The sequence below is a fragment of the Epinephelus lanceolatus genome, chromosome 6, assembly GCF_041903045.1.
Source record: "Epinephelus lanceolatus isolate andai-2023 chromosome 6, ASM4190304v1, whole genome shotgun sequence".
Lineage (NCBI taxonomy): Eukaryota > Metazoa > Chordata > Actinopteri > Perciformes > Serranidae > Epinephelus > Epinephelus lanceolatus.
Window position 1 is genome coordinate 40095345 of NC_135739.1, and position 21273 is coordinate 40116617.

General features: G+C 39.5%; 1 protein-coding gene across 1 annotated transcript; it reads right to left on the minus strand.

The window, feature by feature from the left end:
- Window positions 1–10087: 10087 nt before the first annotated feature.
- gorab (golgin, rab6-interacting) lies at window positions 10088–20588 on the minus strand. Its single transcript, XM_033620755.2, has 5 exons — window positions 20382–20588; window positions 19908–20223; window positions 18022–18123; window positions 17750–17890; window positions 10088–12282 (listed from the first exon to the last, which is right to left on the minus strand). The coding sequence occupies exons 1-5, from the start codon at window positions 20434–20436 to the stop codon at window positions 11820–11822; spliced, it is 1077 nt and encodes a 358-aa protein (XP_033476646.1). The 5' UTR covers window positions 20437–20588; the 3' UTR covers window positions 10088–11819.
- Window positions 20589–21273: the final 685 nt, after the last annotated feature.

Here is a 21273-nt window from a genome sequence, read left to right on the forward strand (position 1 = left end):
GGTGAAGTATTCCTTTGTTGCATCAATAATACAAATTCAATAATATAATATAGATATATTATTCATGTATAATGAGTGCTCTCACTTTTGGAACTCATTTTTGATGTCAATACTTTCGCTTGAAGGAGCAGTGTGACTGAATACCCCGTTCCTCTCTCCTCTCTGTGGTGACCTTCAAGTAATACATGCTACCTTCAAATGAGGTTGTGTTTAGTGTGCTCACAAAAAAAGTCCATACCTACAAACACCCTCTTGTGATATTCATGACCACATAAGTGGAAATTTTCAGTTCATGAGTTGCGATGTGTTTGCTGACGTTTTCATAAATGGTGGAGGCCATTTAGTTTGTTTTTCGGTGGATGGTTAGATCACATATTGTAACTTTAGTTGTTTGGGGGTCTTTCTTCGGAAATTTATATCATTGGAAAATGTTGATGTTTCCTACAGCCTCATCTTTTTCCTGCTTTACAATGCATTAAATTTCCTGTATTAAGTGATCCACTCGCTAGCTTGCTAAATTGTTAGCCTCGATGGCTGCTAGATCCAGACAGTTGTGTCCATGTTACTGTTGCCTAGCAGTGGTACTCTCACAGCTTGATCACTTGAAAGCAAAGAATAACATGTAGCCTATACACGGTAACCCATGTCGTAACCCTGAGCTCACGAGTTCCATTTGAAGACAGCAGTAAAAACACAAAAGACCCTGTCTATAGTCTATAGTATATGTCTATAGTTTATCTGTTCTGGGCCGCTGCAGAAACACGATGGTGCAACATGGCGGGCTACATGGTAGAAGACCCAGTCCCCAAGGGCTCATTCTAAGCTAACGAAAAACAAAGTGATTCTTAGTCCCAAGTGATCATACACCAAAGAAAACTTATGAATATCATATTCCATTTTGGCCAATATACCCTTCCTCAAATATATTTGTAATGGGAAACTTCTTTATTCAGTGTTTTTACTTTTAGGCACCTGGTCTGTTTTGGAGAGAAAGACACCTCTGTGGATAATTCATTTCCCGCTAAAAAACCCTCCTGAACAATGAACACTGAAGGAATTCTAATCAGGAGAAGATTCACCTGGTTGCAAATTGTGACCTTTACTGCAAGATGCCAATAAAACCCACTATATCTTTGACACTTAGCATTTTAGTCAAAAATTGAATGCAGGACTTTCACTTGGAGCATGGTATTTACACATCAGCAGTTTTATTTAAGTAAAAGGTCTTATTATTCCTATACCTCTTCCCAGCAGCAAACAGCAGAGAGAAAAGGAGACCAGCTGGTGTACATAGTTAAACATTTAGCAACTAAAGAGACAGATCTCTTTCTGAGGAGATGGTGGAGACCAGACTAGAGCTTAAAGGAGACAGAATATTGGACTTATGTTCCTTGGACAGAAACATAACTGAAATACTGCTCCTGCACTTATATAAAAACAGTCCAGTCATTTGTGCACTGAATAAAAACCATCCCACATAGCTGACACTGATCATCAAGCAGCAGCTGCACTTGTTGGTTAATTAGCCACTTGACTGCTCACAGGTGTGCGATTCTTAGGTAGTTTCCAGAGGTTCAGCCAATCAGAGCTGAATGAGAGTCTGGACTGTCTACCTCATCAACTGAGTTCTGAAATTATAGCAGTTCCCCCCAATTTCTATCTCAAACAGTCTCTTCCAGTTTGATCCGAGCAGGAATTTTCATGCTTCCAGATCAGTTGAGGAAAGACGAAAAGGAGAAACAGCAAGCTTCTCAACTCAGGGACTGGACCCCTCAAAGAGTCCCAAGACAAATTTGAGGGGTTACTTTCAAAATAATACATTTTATTGGATACTTAAACCTCTTCAGGCCCTTAAAAATGCTTTTAAAAAAAAACAAATCGAAGGAGGAACATTTCTCTTTGGTTGAGCTACTCACCAAGATAACAAGTTGTCATCACTGTATTTTAAGGGGTCCTGTTACAAAAACGCCCAAACTATTAGAAACTACTGCTTTCTGACATGAAATACTTTGTGTCATATTAGCATTTTATAAACTTTTCTCTGAACCAGCAAAGTAGCAGTAATGCCAGCCATCACATAGATGTAGTGGAGTAAAAAGTGCTTCTTCCCCAACTCAAGAAATGAAAGTAAAGTTCTTCTAAACTTCCAACTTCAGTGTTGGTACTGAACTGTAAGTTAGTTGAGTTGGAGAGGTGGTGGGGGTGAAAGGATGAAGGAATGAAGGGAGTTGGATGGTGGAGGTGATGTGGGGGGGGTTCATGTGTTCAGATGGCAGGAGTCGACTCTGGGCTCCAAGCTGCCATAGACATCCCGTAGCTTCCAGCCCCCTGATCTGGGAAAAGAACACTTGATGCCATCAAAGGGACGCGGATTGAATCCAGATGTGTCTCTCTCGTTCTTTCCATGTATTTAATGAAGGCACAGGGATAGAGTAGACTTTTTCATCATTAGTTTTCCCCCCAGATTCTCTTTTCCTGCCTACAAGTCCATTCCGGTGCCAGCTAGCGCAGAAAAAAAAAGAAAAAAAAGGCCTCCCCATGCCTCAGACTCCCAGTCTTCTCCTCCAGGGCCCCTATTCTTTGTTCAGAGCTCGATGTGAAAGTGGCCTGTTTGCTCCGACTGCTGCAGTTTGTCTGTGGCGAATGGAAACGTCCAAACATCTCTGAAAGGAAAATGCCATCCTGCAGAGCTGACGTTAGCAGGAAGAGTCTGTGAAAGAGACTCAGATGGGCTTCGCCGGTAGAAAATTAGAGGTCCTTCTGTGTTGATTTCATTGGGCTAAATTAAAGCAGGAGGAATAAAAAGATGCTTTGTAAGCTTCATAACAAAGAGCTGATGTAAATGTCATCAAAACATTTGGTACAGCTTCATTTAATTTATTAAACATTAACTCAGATTTTATTGTAACCGCTATCAAGTTAAGTCAGTTTATTTATAGAGCATTAAATGTTGACCAAACTGTCATGAAGAGAGATTACAGCTAGACAAAAACACAAACGATCATTAAGATTACTAAACATTTAATAAAAGGCGTAAAGATCAGTAATAGCATAAGAATCAAAATTAATGCAGTAATGACAGCTGAGGAATTTAAACACAGCATTTTTTAACAGGTCATTTCAGTTAGCTGTGAATTTTAGGATCATCTCAGTCACACTGAACAGCTGCTGAAGACTGAAACTTCATTGTCAAGTGACCTCAAATCAAAGTCATTTTGTTTATACAGTCCAGCATCACAGATTTGTCTCAGGGGAATTTTAAAGTTCCTGAATATGAACAAAGAAACATCTGCGGGGCGTCCTGAAGCCCAGTGGTTTAAGACACATACCATGTAATCACAACATTGATGGTTCAAATCCGCCTACAACTCCTGCCACAATGTCCTGAACCAAATTCAGTTTTAAGTGCTCCCAAATAATCTTTAATCTCAAATCAATCTAGAATAGACCTTTTCTGAGTTGTGCAACTGAATATTCAAATGAAATATATTAACAAGTTGACACTTCAAGATAAGTCTTGTTTAAATTCTGCAGCATGTTGAAACTTTTGCATTCTTAAAAGGAGCTAAAACATGTGTTTTGTGCTCCTAAAGTACATTTACATTATAATTTTAAGGCACTTGCACTTTACTTTCATATTTGCACTGAATAAAAGGCTACTTCATACTTCTACTCCATGATATTCCAGAAAGAAAATTATAGCCTACTTTTTATATTTCAGTTCTAGTGATTTTTCAGAGTAACATTTAATACACAAAACATAATCAGATGATAAAATATGCATTGTTATAAATTAAATTACCCACCAGAAAAAATAGCAAAATGTTTCCAACATGCTAATTAGTCAGTACTAATATTCCAATTATAAGATACACATTACACTCTAAGATTTCACTACTTCTTCCAACTCTACCAATTCTGTTCTCTCCTCACGGCTCCAGTTATTATGAAACAGACTGTATTTCCACCTGTCTGCAGCAAACAGCAACATTCCCATCTTTGCATTTACAAAAATAAAAAGTGTGCAGCAGCCTCACACACAGACAGGACAGCTTGTGTTCTCAAGATCAAGAATGAAGATCTGTTTCTACTGTGTGGCCCATAATAAAAAAAATGTAATTAATTAAACAGTATATTTGTATTGTTGTACCTGTGTGTTTATATGTGGAAAAGAGCTCAATTTAACCATCTGAGTGTCTCTGTGTGTCATATGAATTTGTGTCTGCAGGCACTCTGTACAACAACCATTTCACTGCCATCTTTTCATTTGTAACACAAAGTATCTGACTGCATTTAATCCCAAAATCTGAGCAGTTCATTAAAGGCTCCAAGTGTTTCATCAGTGATTCAGTCATCTGTGCGAGCCTGACAGGCAGCTTCTGGGCTCAGATTTCACTTCCATAAAAGTGCAACACATAAATCTTAAAGGCTGATCTTTTTCACCCTGATACAGTATTTAACTGCACGCGCCAAAAACATGAATGATCATAAATTAATATGGAGCTTCACTAAATTGGTTTTGTGAGTTTGAAGTGGAGTCTGATCACAGAGTCATGAAACTCCACACTTTAACCCATGTCAGGACTGAAAGCCTGAACTGGGATAATTAGAGTCTGTACGGGGTTGTAGTCTGGTCCAGCTCGAGGAGACTGTGGGTGGTAACTGAACGGTGAACCCACAAAAAACCTGCTGACCCTCTGAGGCCAGCGTAAATCTTAATGAGGAGAATTCAGCAGGCAGGTGAGAGTGTGTGATCTCATACAGAAGACACAACATTTCTGTCTTCATACAGTGTGTTGGAATGGTTTTTGACATTAAGGTGGGTAAATAACTGATGACCACGACCTTTACTCTGCCTTCTAGTTTCAATTAAAGAATACAGCCAAGTATAACTGTGTCCACACCAGAATAAAACCAGATAGTTACTTTACAGATTCAGACTTTACAGCAGATCGAATCATTAAATATCAATGTTTTTATGTACAAACCTGTTTTTGTGTAAATATCTCCAACATCTATAAAGTTGTAGAGATTTTGTGGAGCAGTGAAAGAAGGTATAAAGTTCACTTGAGAACATTTTAAGTTGTTTTCTACATTACACTACATCTCAGGGGGAAATTGTACATTTCACTTCACTTCATTTATCTGCAGTTAGCCTACTTATTTTTACATACACAACATATGATCATCTTGTTATAGCTTTAACGACCCAGCACTAATTAATTCCACCTATAAACTGCTGCTTACATGATAATGCACAGGTGGTGACAGTCCTGTAATACATAACATTAGCATAGTACTTCTCCTTAAGTTTAGTTTTGAATGTAGTGCTTTTAGCGCTTAAGTATTTGCACGCTGTGATTTTGCCACTTAGATAGGATCTAAAAACTTCTCCCACCAGACCTGTCAATCAAACTGGATGCATTAAAATAATTTCGGCCTTAATGCGCTTCCTCTCCCTGCTGGTTCTGTGTCAGCTCAGTCCCTCCGTGCAGCCCTGGCCCCGGGCTGAGGATGAAGATGAGGGGGGGCTGATGGTGATGATGACGGTCCCGGGCCGCCGCCCTGCCGCCGCCGCTGTCCAGTGACCCCTGGTGCTGATTGGAGTAGCGCTTTTGGCCCCTGTCCTGTTTTATTTCCCTAATTGGGAGTAAATGGCCTCCTTGTTGACTCTTTACATCCTGTGCAGGGAACCATATGTTGCAGACACGCTCCCTCTGCGCTCCGCCTGATTGCAGCGGCTGCGCCGGGAGTTCTCACCGTATAGCGACTGCTGCAGAGCTGCAGAGCTCTCTCACACACACACACACACACACACACACACACACACACACACACTCTGAGCTGATTACAGCTTTCAGAGGAGGCTGTCAGAGGCTGAGGAGTCAGGACTGGAGCTGGTTCACAACACTGCAGCCTTAAAATGTCAACTGCGCAAATCATCTGCATGTTAGACTGAGGTTGTGTTAAACATGCAGGAAGGACGTCTTTACTTTTCACATTATACTAATGTCTCTCAAACTAAATATGTTTTATACATCAATACATTATATATCGACAGTAGGCCTATTTATATAGAGAGGGATTCCAAATCCAGATAGCGGTGGGATGTAATTGAGTACATTTACTCAATACTGTAGGCCAAGTGCAATTGTGTACTTACACTTGAGTATTTCTGTTTAATGCTACTTTATTTTTCAACACATTTTAAAGTGCCAATTATTGCAGTTTTTTGCTACTTTGGAGATTTTACACACAAAACATGTGCAGTTTTAGCCACCCACCTGTAAGTAAAGTTGGACAATAATAGTAATAAGTAGTGAACTCCACCTGTAAGCATTACAGTGCTGCTTACATGAAAATGCACTCAGCACTGATAGTCCTTTAACAGATAACATCATGATTATACTTCTCCTTAAGTTAAGTTTTAAATGCAGTACTTTTACTTGTAAAGTAGTATTTGTGCACTGTGGTGTTGCTGCTTGAATAAGATCTAAACATTTTTTCCTGCCAGACCTGTCAACCAAACTGGATGCATTAAAATAAAAGCTCCATTTTGGTGTTATATAATATGCTGCTGTAACACTGAAAGGGTCCATTCTGCTTAATGAGTAAGTACATCTTGCTGTTTTTTTTAATTTTTACTTTAGACTATTAAATGGAGAATTTTTACTGTAATAGGTGATTTTTATCTAACAGTATTGCTACTGAACAGGCTCCCTTCATTGCTAATATGTCACTGTGATCTGGAATGTCACCAGGGACCTGCAGCATAGTGGTTTAAGGTAATATAGGCTGTAGATTAGCTTTGTAACATTTATAAATGATTTATCTTGTATGTTTGACTTACCTGTATCCTGTTCCTACACCTAACTTGTTTGTTGGGCTGCTGCTAAATTTGGCTCCTTAGTAGGCTATTATCTTATCTAATCTCATCTCACACCTTACCTTACCACATCTTATCTTACCTTAAATATATTGAAGAAAATCCCAGGCTGAACAAACTAAGCTGATTCTGGCATAGGCCACCGAAAAAACAGTCCACTAAGGGTAAAAGTTCTTCATTAAAAAAAAGACTTAAAATAAGTATTGCTCATAAATGTACTTAGTAAATTGTTAAGGTATTTAATTGCAAAATTATGAATGCATGTTAATGTATCAATAAATCCTCAACTTTATATGAAGTAAAATAATCAAATAATGACATTCCCCTAAATAGGAGGTTTCCCCTCGCGCTTAAAAAAAGCTTTGTGTCTATCATCTGTCCTCGCGCATCCAATGAATTTGAAGGATCACGTGTTGTTCTGGGCTGACAGACATAAAAGTGTCTGAGGTGCGTCTTCGTCATCGAGCTGAAACGAAACTGGAAAGTTGAGTTTTTGGAGACAACAGCGATGTTTTCTGATCCGATCTGTGTGTAAATGAACCCCAGCTGTCAGATACAAAAATATACACTGCCTGTAATTGCAGTAATTGTATTTAATTGTGAGTGAATGTACTTGTTTGAACTATCTCTTTATATTTTACGACTGGTTTTTGTTCTGCTGTTGTGTCTGTTGTTGCAGGCGGTTCACATCATGCTGCACTGCTGTAACTGTAAACGGTCTGTGGTGTTCCGACATAAAACAGCAAATCTGCTCCTGATTAAAACAACACGGAGAGTTTACAGAGCAAGTGGCCGTGTGAAATTAATTCAGCCGCACTGATTCTCATTATTACAAACCCCTAAAAGCCGCTCAGAAAGAGCGTTTAACACCGCAGACATACTGTATAAGGGATCATCACGAGGCAGGAATAAATAAATCACTTCATTAGTGGTTTTATTTCTTTGGGTTTGGGTTCAGTTATTTGTCATGTTAAGGTTTGGTCAATTTTACAGTTAAAGTTAGAGTGAATCATTTTCCAAACAAGTCAAACTCTTTTATTTTTTATTTTTTATTACTGTTTAACCCTCAGGATCAACATCCACACTTGTTCTTGGTCGATCGGAATTTATTTTCCATCGAATATTTATCCAGGCGTGCATGACGCCAACTTCGTTTAAAATGTCTCCCTTTTTCGTTGAAAGAATCTAATTTACTCCTTATTTTGCAGATTTATTTATTCTGAGTCTACCAGTTGCTTCTTATGTCACATAGAATTACTTCGGCTTCAAAAGTGAAGCTCTAAATTAAGAGATTCAGTTAATTATCCAGCAGCTAAATTAATCTGCACAATATTTTAATTGCCTATGAAAATTAGGCCTCAATAAAAGCTAAGAATGAGCGTGTTCCCTGCAGCATTTTCACATCAGAACAGCTCACATAAGGATCTGACTGTATCCACTCTCTATATTGTGTCGGTTCACAGTTGTACCGACAGTGGGTTCAAAGTTCAGCAGATATGGAGGTGAAGCTCGGCTCCTCCAGATGGCTGAGAGTCTCAGGAAAACTTGATTTGGGCTTTTTTTTTAGTTTTTTCTCTTGGCTCTCGGACTTCTCGGGTTTCAGGGTCTTTCTCGACCTGTCGAGGGACGCCAGCGCCACATAAATCACACTTTACTTTATAAACCCTCCGCTCTCTGAAGTGCGGCCCAGCGCCCAACACACACACACACACACACACACACACACACACACACACACACACACACACAAACACACACACATGCATAGAAACACGCTTCTCCCCAGTGGAAATGTATTTAATGTAGAAGCCATATCTGCAGTTTGAAGCCCGGCTGGATGCCTTAATCTCCGTAGCCTGTATCTTCTCATTTTTCTTTGTCATAATCCAGAGTACATTTCTCTTCAGGGACCCCCCCTGGGGAGTTTTGTCAAATGATCCTGACGATTACTATTATTCCCATTTAAAAGTGAAGCAGTGACTGTGGCATGTGAAATGTATAGGAGGATAAACACCCTTAAATTCACTTTGCAGTATTTTTAGTGGGTTTTATACATAATATTTCATTTAGAGGATCGGTTGGTAATACTATATCAGGAAGAAAAACCTAAATGGGATTTTGTCAGTGGCGGAAGAAGCTCTCAGATCCTTAAGTTAAAACAGAAATACCATAATGTGAAATCTACTCCATTACAAATAAGATTTACTTAAGAGTACAGAAATGCACTTTAAGTGTCAAAAGTAAAAGTCCTCAAATACTAATTGGACATTTTAATATATTACAGCATACATTGTGATTATTGATGCAAACATGTTAACAGCATTTTCATGCTGTAGCTGCAGTCAATAACTCCTAAAGACAAGGGGAAATTATCACTGCAAAAAAATCCCTTTTTTGATCTAAATCAACTTGTTTTATAAGAATGACAGAATAAATCAGGCAGCTGCACAACAATTATGAAAAAATAAAGTTAATTTTCAAGTTAGATATCAAAGTTGCTATTTGTTCATTCTCAAATAGTCTGTTATATATTGACCACAGACAGATTTTCTCACTTTTTAAAAAAGAAATTAAAAATTTTAAGGGCTCAATCACAAACTAAAACAACTTAATATGGATTTATTACTGCATATGCATCAGTGCATAATGCCATCATATTTTAGAACAGTCTCAATTTTTAAAGTAACTACAGTTAGCAAATAAACGTAGTGGAGGATGTATGGAGTATAGCATAAAATTAAAACACTTACAAACTCAAATTTGTACGTGAGAAATCTACTTAGTGACATTCCATCTGTGGATTTTGTGAAAATGACATAATCATGTCCTTTTTATTTGAATGCCTTTATAATTTGGTCATATCTGAGCTGAAATCTGCTCCTGGGGACTTCAAACGTTGACCTTGGAGGTTGTGCATGAACAGACAGGACGGTGGTCACTCTCCCTCTCTGAGCTCCTACCTCCCAACTAATTAAAAAACTGCTTTTACGGCCTCTCCTTCAGACGGCCAGATGTGACCGGAGCGCTGTAAAATCTCAAAGCAGTTTACAGAAACACTTACTGCACTTTAAAAACGACTTGCAAAAGCAACTAGAGTCCCAAAGTGCTCCCCGTGTAAATTCCTTCAGGACCACAAGCTTCAGTTCTGCAGATAACTCATTATCTAAAAGCTAAAATGACAAACATGAGGACAAAATGCACCAGAAAACACACTCCCTGAAGAGTTTATTTAGTAAAATATCACACTGTAGTGTATATCTAAATATCACCTTTTTAAATATTTACCCCACTTAAATAAGTTTTTATATGCATCAGTCATTTGCTTCAGAACATACAATCAGGCTTTGGTCAGGCCCACATATATAAAGTTTAACATTATTGTCATATATTATTTTCGACATCGTGTGCAGCGAGAGAAAGTCGACTCTGCAGAAACACATGCAGCTGAAAGCATCTGTACATACATTAACAGATATCATCTTACCATTCAGGAGGCCCACTGCTCCTCAGCTGCACTGACAAGACGAGAATTAGCTTTGTGAAATGCGAGCCCAGCGCCAGCTAACATGTTCATCTACAACACATAAGACAGCAGGGTTTATGTTTGGAATAGAAATGGATTCAGGCCTCTTTCCATCTGCATGAAACTGAGACTTTCCAGGAAGTAAACAGGACCCATCTTTCATTGTTGCCACAAAGCGACAACAATCAAAAACAGTCATCTTTTGAATATAACCTTTGCTCAGAGAGATAATTCACATATGATGTAAAACCACATGTTTGGAAGAAGAGCTGTTTTTGGAAGCACACACATAAAAAGCCAGCCATCGCGGATAATGGCTGCAAGATACTCTGCTTCACTCTGCTGCTGACTATGATTCTGTCAGATGCTGCAGGTACACATACATTGAAGGCTGGTGTTGTTTTGTTTTCAATACTAGTGCTGATAAGACACTCAAGTTTCACTGAGACAATGTGTTTTCCACCTGATACCTTTCTACAAAGTCTCTTTTTTTCATTTACAAAAGAAGCAAGCAAGTACAAGCAACCTGGAAGAAGTTGGCCTAAATAAAGTACAGTCTAAAATTGTCCATACTAGTACACATGATCTTAAGTCCCACCAGAAATTTGATGCCAACTTTACTTGATCGTTTAGTAAAAATGACGTTCATATATTACTAATCTGCGACAGTAAATAACTTTTGAAGGATATGTGAAACCGCCCCGATTATGATGTTTTAACATCACAACACGTTTGTCACGAAAATATCTGCATAGATAAAAATAGGGATACTCTGATTTTGACCTTTCTCCTTCAATACCGATCCAACACCAATGTTTTCTATAATTTAACTTTAAAATGTGTGACAGCTAGGCCACTGTTGGGAGCTAACTGAGAAAAATAGGACAAAACTTGACTGCAGGGTCTGGGTTAAATATTGAAAAAGTCAAAAGCTCACTGAACGTGCTTACTTTTTCCAATATTTAACAACCAAAACAATCACCAACCATACCAAACCATGATATATAATAATTAATGGCATGCGCGACAGAAACCGTTTCTTGGTTTGTATGTTCACCACTGACTCAGACCACTTCCCTACTAACTGTGGGTGGTACCACAACATCAGACAAATTGTAACCAGTGAGCAATCCAGCAATGATGTTTGCTCCACAACATATTAAGCAAAAACATTTAGTAGTATAAGAGCATGATATTTAGGAGACAGGGTTGTTAGAGCTCATTTTGGTTGGTACCAAGAAGTATTGATGCTAATACCCCGCCCTGGATATGACAGCATCAACATACAGCATCACATATCAAGCAGACATTGGTGGAAAACATTAGCATTAGTGTTTTATATGAATCCCTACACTGCGACGTGTGATAATGTCCTGATATTTCACAGCTGACATCTTTATTTTCTGAGCATCAGGAAGCCATAATTTCACTCTGGACACAGTTTTCTAATGTTTTACAGTCTTGTTCAGTCTTTGGCACTTCAGTCATCGGGTGGTGCTCTTGCTGAACGCCACCTCCCTTCTCCTCCACAGCCTCTCCCTCTGTGGCTGTACAGTCTTTGGTTGATTGCACTGTCCCCTCCTGATTCTCCACTGAGCCGTTTCCCTGTTTCCCGTCTCTCTGCCTTTCCACACAGCTTTCTGTCTTCCTCTTCTCCTGCTCCTCCTCATGCTGCTTCTGCCTCTCCAGCTCTTCCTCGGTGGCCTGAAGCTGCAGCTGCTGCATCAGTTCCTCCAGCTTGTGGGCTTTACGCAGCTCGTTCTGCTGGATGATGGCGCAGAGGTGCTCCGTCAGCTGCTCCTTCACCTCTGTCTTCTTGTGCAGGTCCAGCTTGGCCATCACGTACTCCGCCTCCGCCTTATCATAACGCTTTCTGAGAAGATATGTGAGGAAAAATGGAGACAAATGTGAACTAAATCACAGGGCTGCACAATTTCACATTTTTACTCTGCATTGCACAGAATATTTCACTTTTAGATCCAATGAATAGCTTTCATCTGTGACAGTGCCAGTGTTTCATTTCATTTAGAATGTTTGCTGCAACAAATCAAAGTACTCCCGTCTGCACTTCTTGCCTGTAGAGAATATCCATTATGACCAAATATGTTGAGTGGCCATCATATAAAATATTCCTCTTTTTACACCTGCTTTTTGTCAAAGCTTAACCACATGAGTATAAATGAAGACTGTTACATGGCTGACTGATATTAAGTCTAAACCAAAAGAAAGAATGTTGCATAAATCCACCGAGGAAAAGAGTTGGGTAGTTAAGTGCCCAAATAATGAGACAAATAACTGTTCAGTTTAATCGTCAACAGTTATGACAATTAATTCCTCTTTTAAAGCATTCATCAAGGAAAAAATGCCAAATATTTTCTGGTTACAGCTTCTAAAATCTGACTTTTTGTCTGATGTGTTATGTTTTATATACTTTTTTAAGATGAATGTCTTTAAGCTTTGGACTTCTTTTGTTTAAAGTCAAATGTATTTTTTTTTTTTTTTACATAGAAAAACATCTTTATATTTTTCCAAAAAAGTATAGGTTTTGTATCTGAATTCAAAAAAAGGTATCTTATTGGCACAAACCCCCACAAGTCCTTCCATAGTGTCTGAATGCAGAAACGTTGTTTTAATTGTGAAGAACAGAACATCACACACTGTTTGGAAACACTGTGGTAACTAAACAGATGATGTCAAACATTTCACCTCAGGGGTTTTATGTTGTACCTCAGCGAAATCTCAACAATTGATTATATCAACATAATCATAACAGAATCCAGTGTAATGAGTGTGTGAAGGTCAGGTCCTCTTCCCGTTATACAAACATCTGTAATGAGAAGTGTTCATGACATGGAGCTACTCTCGCTACACAAGAGGCTGCACAGGGAAATCACAGCTACAGGCACAAGGTCAAACACAGCTTCACTGGATAAGATGTTGCTGAAGAATCACATACACACAATATATTATAAAACTATTTGCAGTCTTTGTTCCTTCTATTTTTTCTAGGTTTTACTTGTAATCCTCCTTAGTTAATTAGTCCCTTTATGTTGAAGGGAAGTTCCCAGAACATCAGAGCAGGACTGTGTCTGCTGAAACTGGTTCAAAGTGTTTGAGAACACATGTGGATCACAAGTGTTGGGAGAAAAATGTCACATGAATACTGGAAACAAGCTGCAGGGGGCAGCATTTACAGTGGATGTACAGTTCATTACCTGGTCACTTTTTATTTTGTGATCAATAAAGTGCTGTTTACTGCAAAACTGTGTTGTTCCATTTATTATTAAAATCAGACTGACTGGGTTGTCCGTGTCAAATAAAAACATGATTTATGAAATTCTGAGTGCTTAGTGGCCCCTTACTTTCCGAATGTTTTAGTGTGACTGATGTCCCAGCAATCTCCCAACTCATCTGTCCCCATGTTGAAGTGTCATTGAGCAATACACTCTGCCCTAAACTGCTCCCAAAAGCCAAGCCTACGCTCTCATTGAGCTGCATTGTTAAGTTCTTTGTTCTGATTAGGAGGAAAAGTGCAATAGAGATACAATCCAGATTATTACTGTTCTGCCTTCTGTCTCACCAGATGCCTTTGACCTGCTAATGGAGTTTATGGGAGGGATTGTCAAACTTAGACCAAACTAGGGATAGGCATTTTAAGTTACTTCCAAATTAAATTATTGAGTGCTCCAGTACTCACAAAAAACAGTCTTTATTTTCTTGAAATTCTTCCAAACATTACTCTTGGGGGAAGTCTGGCTGAATATGTTGAATGTTATCTGTGGCTGCTCACATCTATCATTTTTGCTATATGGATGTGGGCAGATATTCATAGGTTGCAGTTACATCACTGAATCCTGTCCAAAAATTTAAACTTTTAATATAGAACAGGGTCAATTTATGTTTATATATGTATATATATATATATATATATATACAGTACAGGCCAAAAGTTTGGACACACCTTCTCATTCAATGCGTTTTCTTTATTTTCATGACTATTTACATTGTAGATTCTCACTGAAGGCATCAAAACTATGAATGAACACATGTGGAGTTATGTACTTAACAAAAAAAGGTGAAATAACTGAAAACATGTTTTATATTCTAGTTTCTTCAAAATAGCCACCCTTTGCTCTGATTACTGCTTTGCACACTCTTGGCATTCTCTCCATGAGCTTCAAGAGGTAGTCACCTGAAATGGTTTCCACTTCACAGGTGTGACTTATCAGGGTTAATTAGTGGAATTTCTTGCTTTATCAATGGGGTTGGGACCATCAGTTGTGTTGTGCAGAAGTCAGGTTAATACACAGCCGACAGCCCTATTGGACAACTGTTAAAATTCATATTATGGCAAGAACCAATCAGCTAACTAAAGAAAAATGAGTGGCCATCATTACTTTAAGAAATGAAGGTCAGTCAGTCCGGAAAATTGCAAAAACTTTAAATGTGTCCCCAAGTGGAGTCGCAAAAACCATCAAGCACTACAACGAAACTGGCACACATGAGGACCGACCCAGGAAAGGAAGACCAAGAGTCACCTCTGCTTCTGAGGATAAGTTCATCTGAGTCACCAGCCTCAGAAATCGCAAGTTAACAGCAGCTCAGATCAGAGACCAGATGAATGCCACACAGAGTTCTAGCAGCAGACCCATCTCTAGAACAACTGTTAAGAGGAGACTGCGCCAATCAGGCCTTCATGGTCAAATAGCTGCTAGGAAACCACTGCTAAGGAGAGGCAACAAGCAGAAGAGATGTGTTTGGGCCAAGAAACACAAGGAATGGACATTAGACCAGTGGAAATCTGTGCTTTGGTCTGATGAGTCCAAATTTGAGATCTTTGGTTCCAACCGCCGTGTCTTTGTGAGACACAGAAAAGGTGAACGGATGGATTCCACATGCCTGGTTCCCACTGTGAAGCATGGAGGAGGAGGTGTGATGGTGTGGGGGTGTTTTGCTGGTGACACTGTTGGGGATTTATTCAAAATTGAAGGCACACTGAACCAGCATGGCTACCACAGCATCCTGCAGCGACATGCCATCCCATCCGGTTTGCGTTTAGTTGGACGATCATTTATTTTTCAACAGGACAATGACCCCAAACACACCTCCAGGCCGTGTAAGGGCTATTTGACCAAGAAGGAGAGTGATGGAGTGCTGCGGCAGATGACCTGGCCTCCACAGTCACCGGACCTGAACCCAATCGAGATGGTTTGGGGTGAGCTGGACTGCAGAGTGAAGGCAAAGGGGCCAACAAGTGCTAAACACCTCTGGGAACTCCTTCAAGACTGTTGGAAAACCATTTCAGGTGACTACCTCTTGAAGCTCATGGAGAGAATGCCAAGAGTGTGCAAAGCAGTAATCAGAGCAAAGGGTGGCTATTTTGAAGAAACTAGAATATAAAACATGTTTTCAGTTATTTCACCTTTTTTTGTTAAGTACATAACTCCACATGTGTTCATTCATAGTTTTGATGCCTTCAGTGAGAATCTACAATGTAAATAGTCATGAAAATAAAGAAAACGCATTGAATGAGAAGGTGTGTCCAAACTTTTGGCCTGTACTGTATATATATATATATATATATATATATATATATATATATATATATATATATATATATATATATATATATAACATTTTCCTTTACAATAAAACAAAAGAAAAAAAGGCATTGCTCTATATGCTGGACAAATACTGATGTCCACGTCATGCACATCCCTAGATCAGACCTACTCATGTTTTTAGCCTGAGGTATTTCAGCATACTGTACTCAACATTACCTCAATCAGTAGTGCTGTTGCATGCAGCAGGATGCTAACTCATTGCTTAAAGCTACTAAGGCACCTATGGTTTGGGGCTGTCCCTGACATGAGTTCACAATTATGCGAGAAATATGGTAAAATCTTTGGTTGTCAATCAAAGACACTGGTCCTAGATCTCATTGTGACACACGTCCACCATTTAGACCAAAAACAGCCTGCTTCAAAATTCTGACAGTGTCAGAAACGTAGTAAATCCTATCAATGAGTGCGTGCACATGCAGAAAATAGTCCAGTTTTTGCCAGTATTCCCAAAAAGACATTCCTACTAAGCTGCTTACATGGCAAATGAAAATGAATATTCCCTAATACTCCTGTTTACATGCAGCTGTGCATACTCTGATAACATTACCTAAGATGTTGTTTATTATGTCACAATATGGAAAAGTACAAAAGCTGGAGCCATTTGTCATTTGGCTTCTTTGCTTCAAAATAGGATTTTTTCACAGTTTCCTACCAGTGGCGGACTTGTTGGACTGTGCAAGCTCAGCCTCCCTCTGGCATTCCTTCAGCCACCTTCTGGAAAAGGTTGATGTTCTGATACTTGAACATATTCAAAAACCTGCTGATATCCAAGTCCTTATTAAAGGAGGTGTGTTTCTTCTTTCAACCAGAAATGTGTTTTGTTTTTTTTTTTTGCTTGCATTTCTACACCAGTATTGCAAACTGCTAGTGAGTTGGTTTGTGTACAATGCATCAATGACAACGTACAGCTGACTGTGTAGATAGGAATTGTGCAGGAAAGCCCAATCAGTCTTCTTTCTGCATTGGCAGTATAAAAACAAAATCGGGGAGTGCAGCAAAATGCCGCCTACCTACTTTTGTTTTTACAAAATGTGCCTTTTTCGGGGCAATGGGGGGCGTGAGCAAATAACAAAACGTGTGGCTCAACGTGTGACGTAAACAGTGATGTGGGAGGGAAGCTGCTGCTAGTCAAGCGGCGATTCTCTCGTAAATCGGCCCGTTCTTCACCGTCCCCGTCATTTGACAGTTAATGGCCTCTTCGTTTGCGAGGGCAGGGAGGGTGCACAATTCCTTGTCTCCCCAGTTGCTCATCTTCACAGTGTCTGTCAGGTTTGCGTTTCCCTCTTGCTACTAGCTGCTCGCTAATTCCTGCTATCAGCTGTTTCCTGTTTATCCACCGCCAGTGGGTCGCACATGCAGCGTCATCAATAGCTCCTCCCACAAGTCATCAACAGCCTCTCCCGTTGCGGAAGGCCGCCTCGGTCTGTTTAAACTAAAAGGGTTCCGCCAATATGACTATACTACGAGGCGGAAAATTGGGCGCCTCGGATTAACTTGCCATTCTGCCTCTGAGTGTATAAACGCTCGCAGCTGGCCGGCAAAACGGCCCAACATTCACGGAAAATCTGGCAGTGTAAAAGGGGCTAGTGGTGAAAACCTCAATTGAGAGGCATGTATACAGTCTATAGCGGCCCCCAAAAGTGTTACATGTAGAGCTGAGAAAATAGATAAAAACATTTCTAACTCCTCATGCTCTTGTGCTGTCTCACTCCCTACCTGGCAGTGGAGTAGTCCCAGCTGGCTTGCTCAATCTTGCCTCTCAGGATGCCGATATCATTGGACACCATGTCATCTAGAGCCTGGAGCTCCTTCTGAATCCTCTTCAGCTTCACAGCCTCTGCCTGAGTCTGTTTGGACCTGTGGACAATAACAAACTCGTAAAGGTACATTATGTCTTTTGGCCTCAAGTTTGGCCTTAACTTTTGCCATGATTCTCATCTGCCATGATAATATGTTGCCTACTACAGTATCAATACAGACATACTTACTTCTCAGCAATAGTTTTCGTCAGCAGAGCCTTCTTGCGCTTATTCCTCTCTTCCATTATCTTTTGCTCTTGCTGCAGTTGCTCCAGACGCGTCTTTTCCCGTCTGTGGTCAAACACACAAAAATGCTCATCAAATTCAAAAAGACACAATTATAAAAACTAAATCCACACCCTGGCAGGAGCTTTGGGTCTGATGCTAAACAAACACCTAAACATATATGTACTTTACCTAAAGTTTGATTAGAAGTTTTAAAAATGATTACATAACTCCTGACATTCACTGTATAAACAGAAATTGTAACGTTTATGTATGTATGTGGGAATGTAAAATCGGTGGCGCAGCACTTGCTTATCTCAACATAAACCGCACACACAAGGTTCAAGCATCAGCAGAATCCCAATACTATCTGTATATGTCCAAATTTCAGAATTTGGACATGTACAGATGGATGTACCAGCATTTAAATCCAACATTTGTACAGACTGCACTATCTACTGCCCCTGGGAACGCAACTGTCCAGCAAAGAACTGAGCAGTGCTGTCTGTGAAAACAGCAGACTTGAATGTATTATGCCAGGCAGACTATGAGCATGTGTGAGATCACAAAAATATCTTAGATTATGCAACCACCAGCTGGATAACAGGTAACATTTATTTCTTCCTCCCATTATTTGCGGGATAACGTGCAGAGTGCTGCAGTCATATACTAAGCTAAACCTGAACACACTGGTGGAATGTACCCAAGTAAATTTTCTTAAGTACAAATTCAAGATCTTTTTACTTTACTTGAGGATTTCCATTTTAGGTAATTTTTTACTTCTACTCCCCTACGTCTCAAAGGGAAATATTATCCTTTTTACTCCACCACATTTGCCTGATATCTTTAGTTAATTTGCAGAATACAATTTTTCATCCCCTCCTTCTTCAATGAAAACCATGTATCTCCAGATGTGTTGATTTTGAATGTTTCTGATGAAGGATGATGTGTTCCTTTATGTGATGAGAAAATTGCCCCACTTCTTAAAGGTCCAGTGTGTAGGATTTAGTGGCATCTATTGGTGAAGAAGCATAAACTAAACTACTCCTGTGGGCCAAGCATGTAGAAGAACTACAGTGGCCAACATGAATGGCTTTTGTCTAGAGCCAGTGTTTGGTTTGTCTGTTCTGGGTTACTGTAGAACAACATGGCAGACTCCATGGAAGAGGACCCGCTTTGCATGTAGATACAAACAGCTCTTCTTAGGTAATGAAAACACAATGATTCTTATTTTCAGGTGATCACAAACTAATGAAAACATGGTTATGACTATTATATACCACTTCTGCCGATGGACACCCCTACATCCTACACACTGGACTTTTAGCTAATTTTCTCTAACCTTCTTGGATCAGCTGGAAAATCCATCCTCAAAGCTGAAAACAGGACGGTTTTTCTGACACCATGAAGAGTCAACTTTTCAGAGAAATGTGGTTCTTACAGGACAGCCAAACTACAAACATGTGATGATCTTCTAGAATATAATGTATTTCTGTAGATTCGATTCCCGAACAGTATATAAAGGAGTTCAAATGAGCACCACCTTAAACATCTGCAGCAGTAAAATGAAACAAACACATTTATGCAGCAGTAATATTAATCCAAAAACATCAGGTATGATGGGTACATGATAATAAGATACTTTTCCTTAAATAATGTATTAAATGCAGTACTTTCACTGTCTGGTAATATACTTTTACTGAGATATAGGATCTGAACACTTTTTCCACCACTGCCTGAATATGCAAGTAAAAAAATGAACGGAGAAACAACAGAACAGCTAGAATAAATACTTTTTCAAACAGCAAACAAAACCTTAACAGTGAGAATAATATCAAAAACATACTAACAGTGCCACCTCTTGTTTCTCCAGCTCTTTGACGGCCGGGGTCTCCTCCTCTGGAGGCGGCTTCATCTCGCTAGGTGTCTGCTGCACCTCCTGTTTGACAGCCGGAGCTGCTGTTGGAGCTGTGGGCTGAGGCTGAGGCTCTTCCTTCGGCGGCGGCGGTTTGGTGAGTTGTTGCTCCGGTGGGAGGCAAGGAGACCCGGCTCCTGCGTTTTTCTGAGCGGCCAGCTGAAGGGCCTTCTCCCGCTGCAACTGCTGCCGACTCCGGTTGGCTGGACCAGATTTCCGCCCGCGGGTTGCCGCTGCGGGGAATGTTGAGTCTGAAAATACATGTAGTCACGATTACTACTAACGGTTTTCACAAAAATTTAATTCAGGCTAAATGTAGAGTTAATTGAAAACATGTCAACCACTTGGGAAGCTGAAGCAGAGTCTGATGCGAACTTGTCCGGTTAACATTAGCAACAAGGAATGTTACCTTTCTGCTGCATCTTCCGTAACTCCTCGTCAGAAAAACCGGCCCAGCCGCTCATTGTGCAGCTTTACATATGAAATACCCCAAACAACACAGCAAGAATCATGCACACAGTAAATGGTCTGCTTATTGACTTGAGATAATCATTCTAAACTTCCAAATATACAGAGAAACTCAAGGAAGCTATAACGCCACCGCCATCTTGGTTTATTGATGCCACGTCAAGGACCCGAAGAAAGACCCGCGGAGTTCAAGTTACAGATATCGCCTGAATATAAAAAATAAACACTAACGTGAAATTGAAAGAGAGAATACATATTTTGATTCTCTGATAACCAAAGATATATGTTTTCCAATGTATATGTTTGTTTTAGACTTTTCATATCCGTTTTTGTACATATATATGACTTTGTAAATAATAATGTAAACGGCATATTTATGGTTTGCTACATGCCAGATTCATAAATCCCCTTTGAAAGTTTGCTTGAATTAAAATGAATTGACATGTCTGTTCCAATTTCGGCTGCACTGGCAGTGGTGGGGAAGGCATTCCGAAGTATCCCAGTACTTCATAAAAAGGAGTAATATCACGCTGTAAAACTACTCTATTACAAGTATAACTCCTGCATTTAAAATGTTACTCAAGTGAAAGTATGTAGGTCTAAGTCATAGACTGTAAAAATAAGTCTACGTATAATCAGGAAAAATATAGTCTCAATATCAGTATCAGGAAAATGTCCCCTGTGACTGTTATATTATAGGCCCATATTATATTAGTAATACTCAAGTAGTAATGTCAAAGCAGTATTTTATTGTAGTTGGTTGAGGTGGAGCTCATGTTAACTATTACCTACTTATTATGTCAGTATAGATTAAGATTATTTTCTTAAATTAA

Coding starts and splice junctions, on each gene's coding strand:
- gorab (XM_033620755.2), bottom strand. CDS start 20,436: ATGAGCGGCTGGGCCGGTTTTTCTGACGAGGAGTTACGGAAGATGCAG. Junction 20,224..20,381: donor ACGGAAGATGCAGCAGAAAG/GTAACATTCCTT, acceptor ATGTATTTTCAG/ACTCAACATTCCCCGCAGCG. Junction 18,124..19,907: donor GAGAAACAAGAGGTGGCACT/GTTAGTATGTTT, acceptor GTTTGACCACAG/ACGGGAAAAGACGCGTCTGG.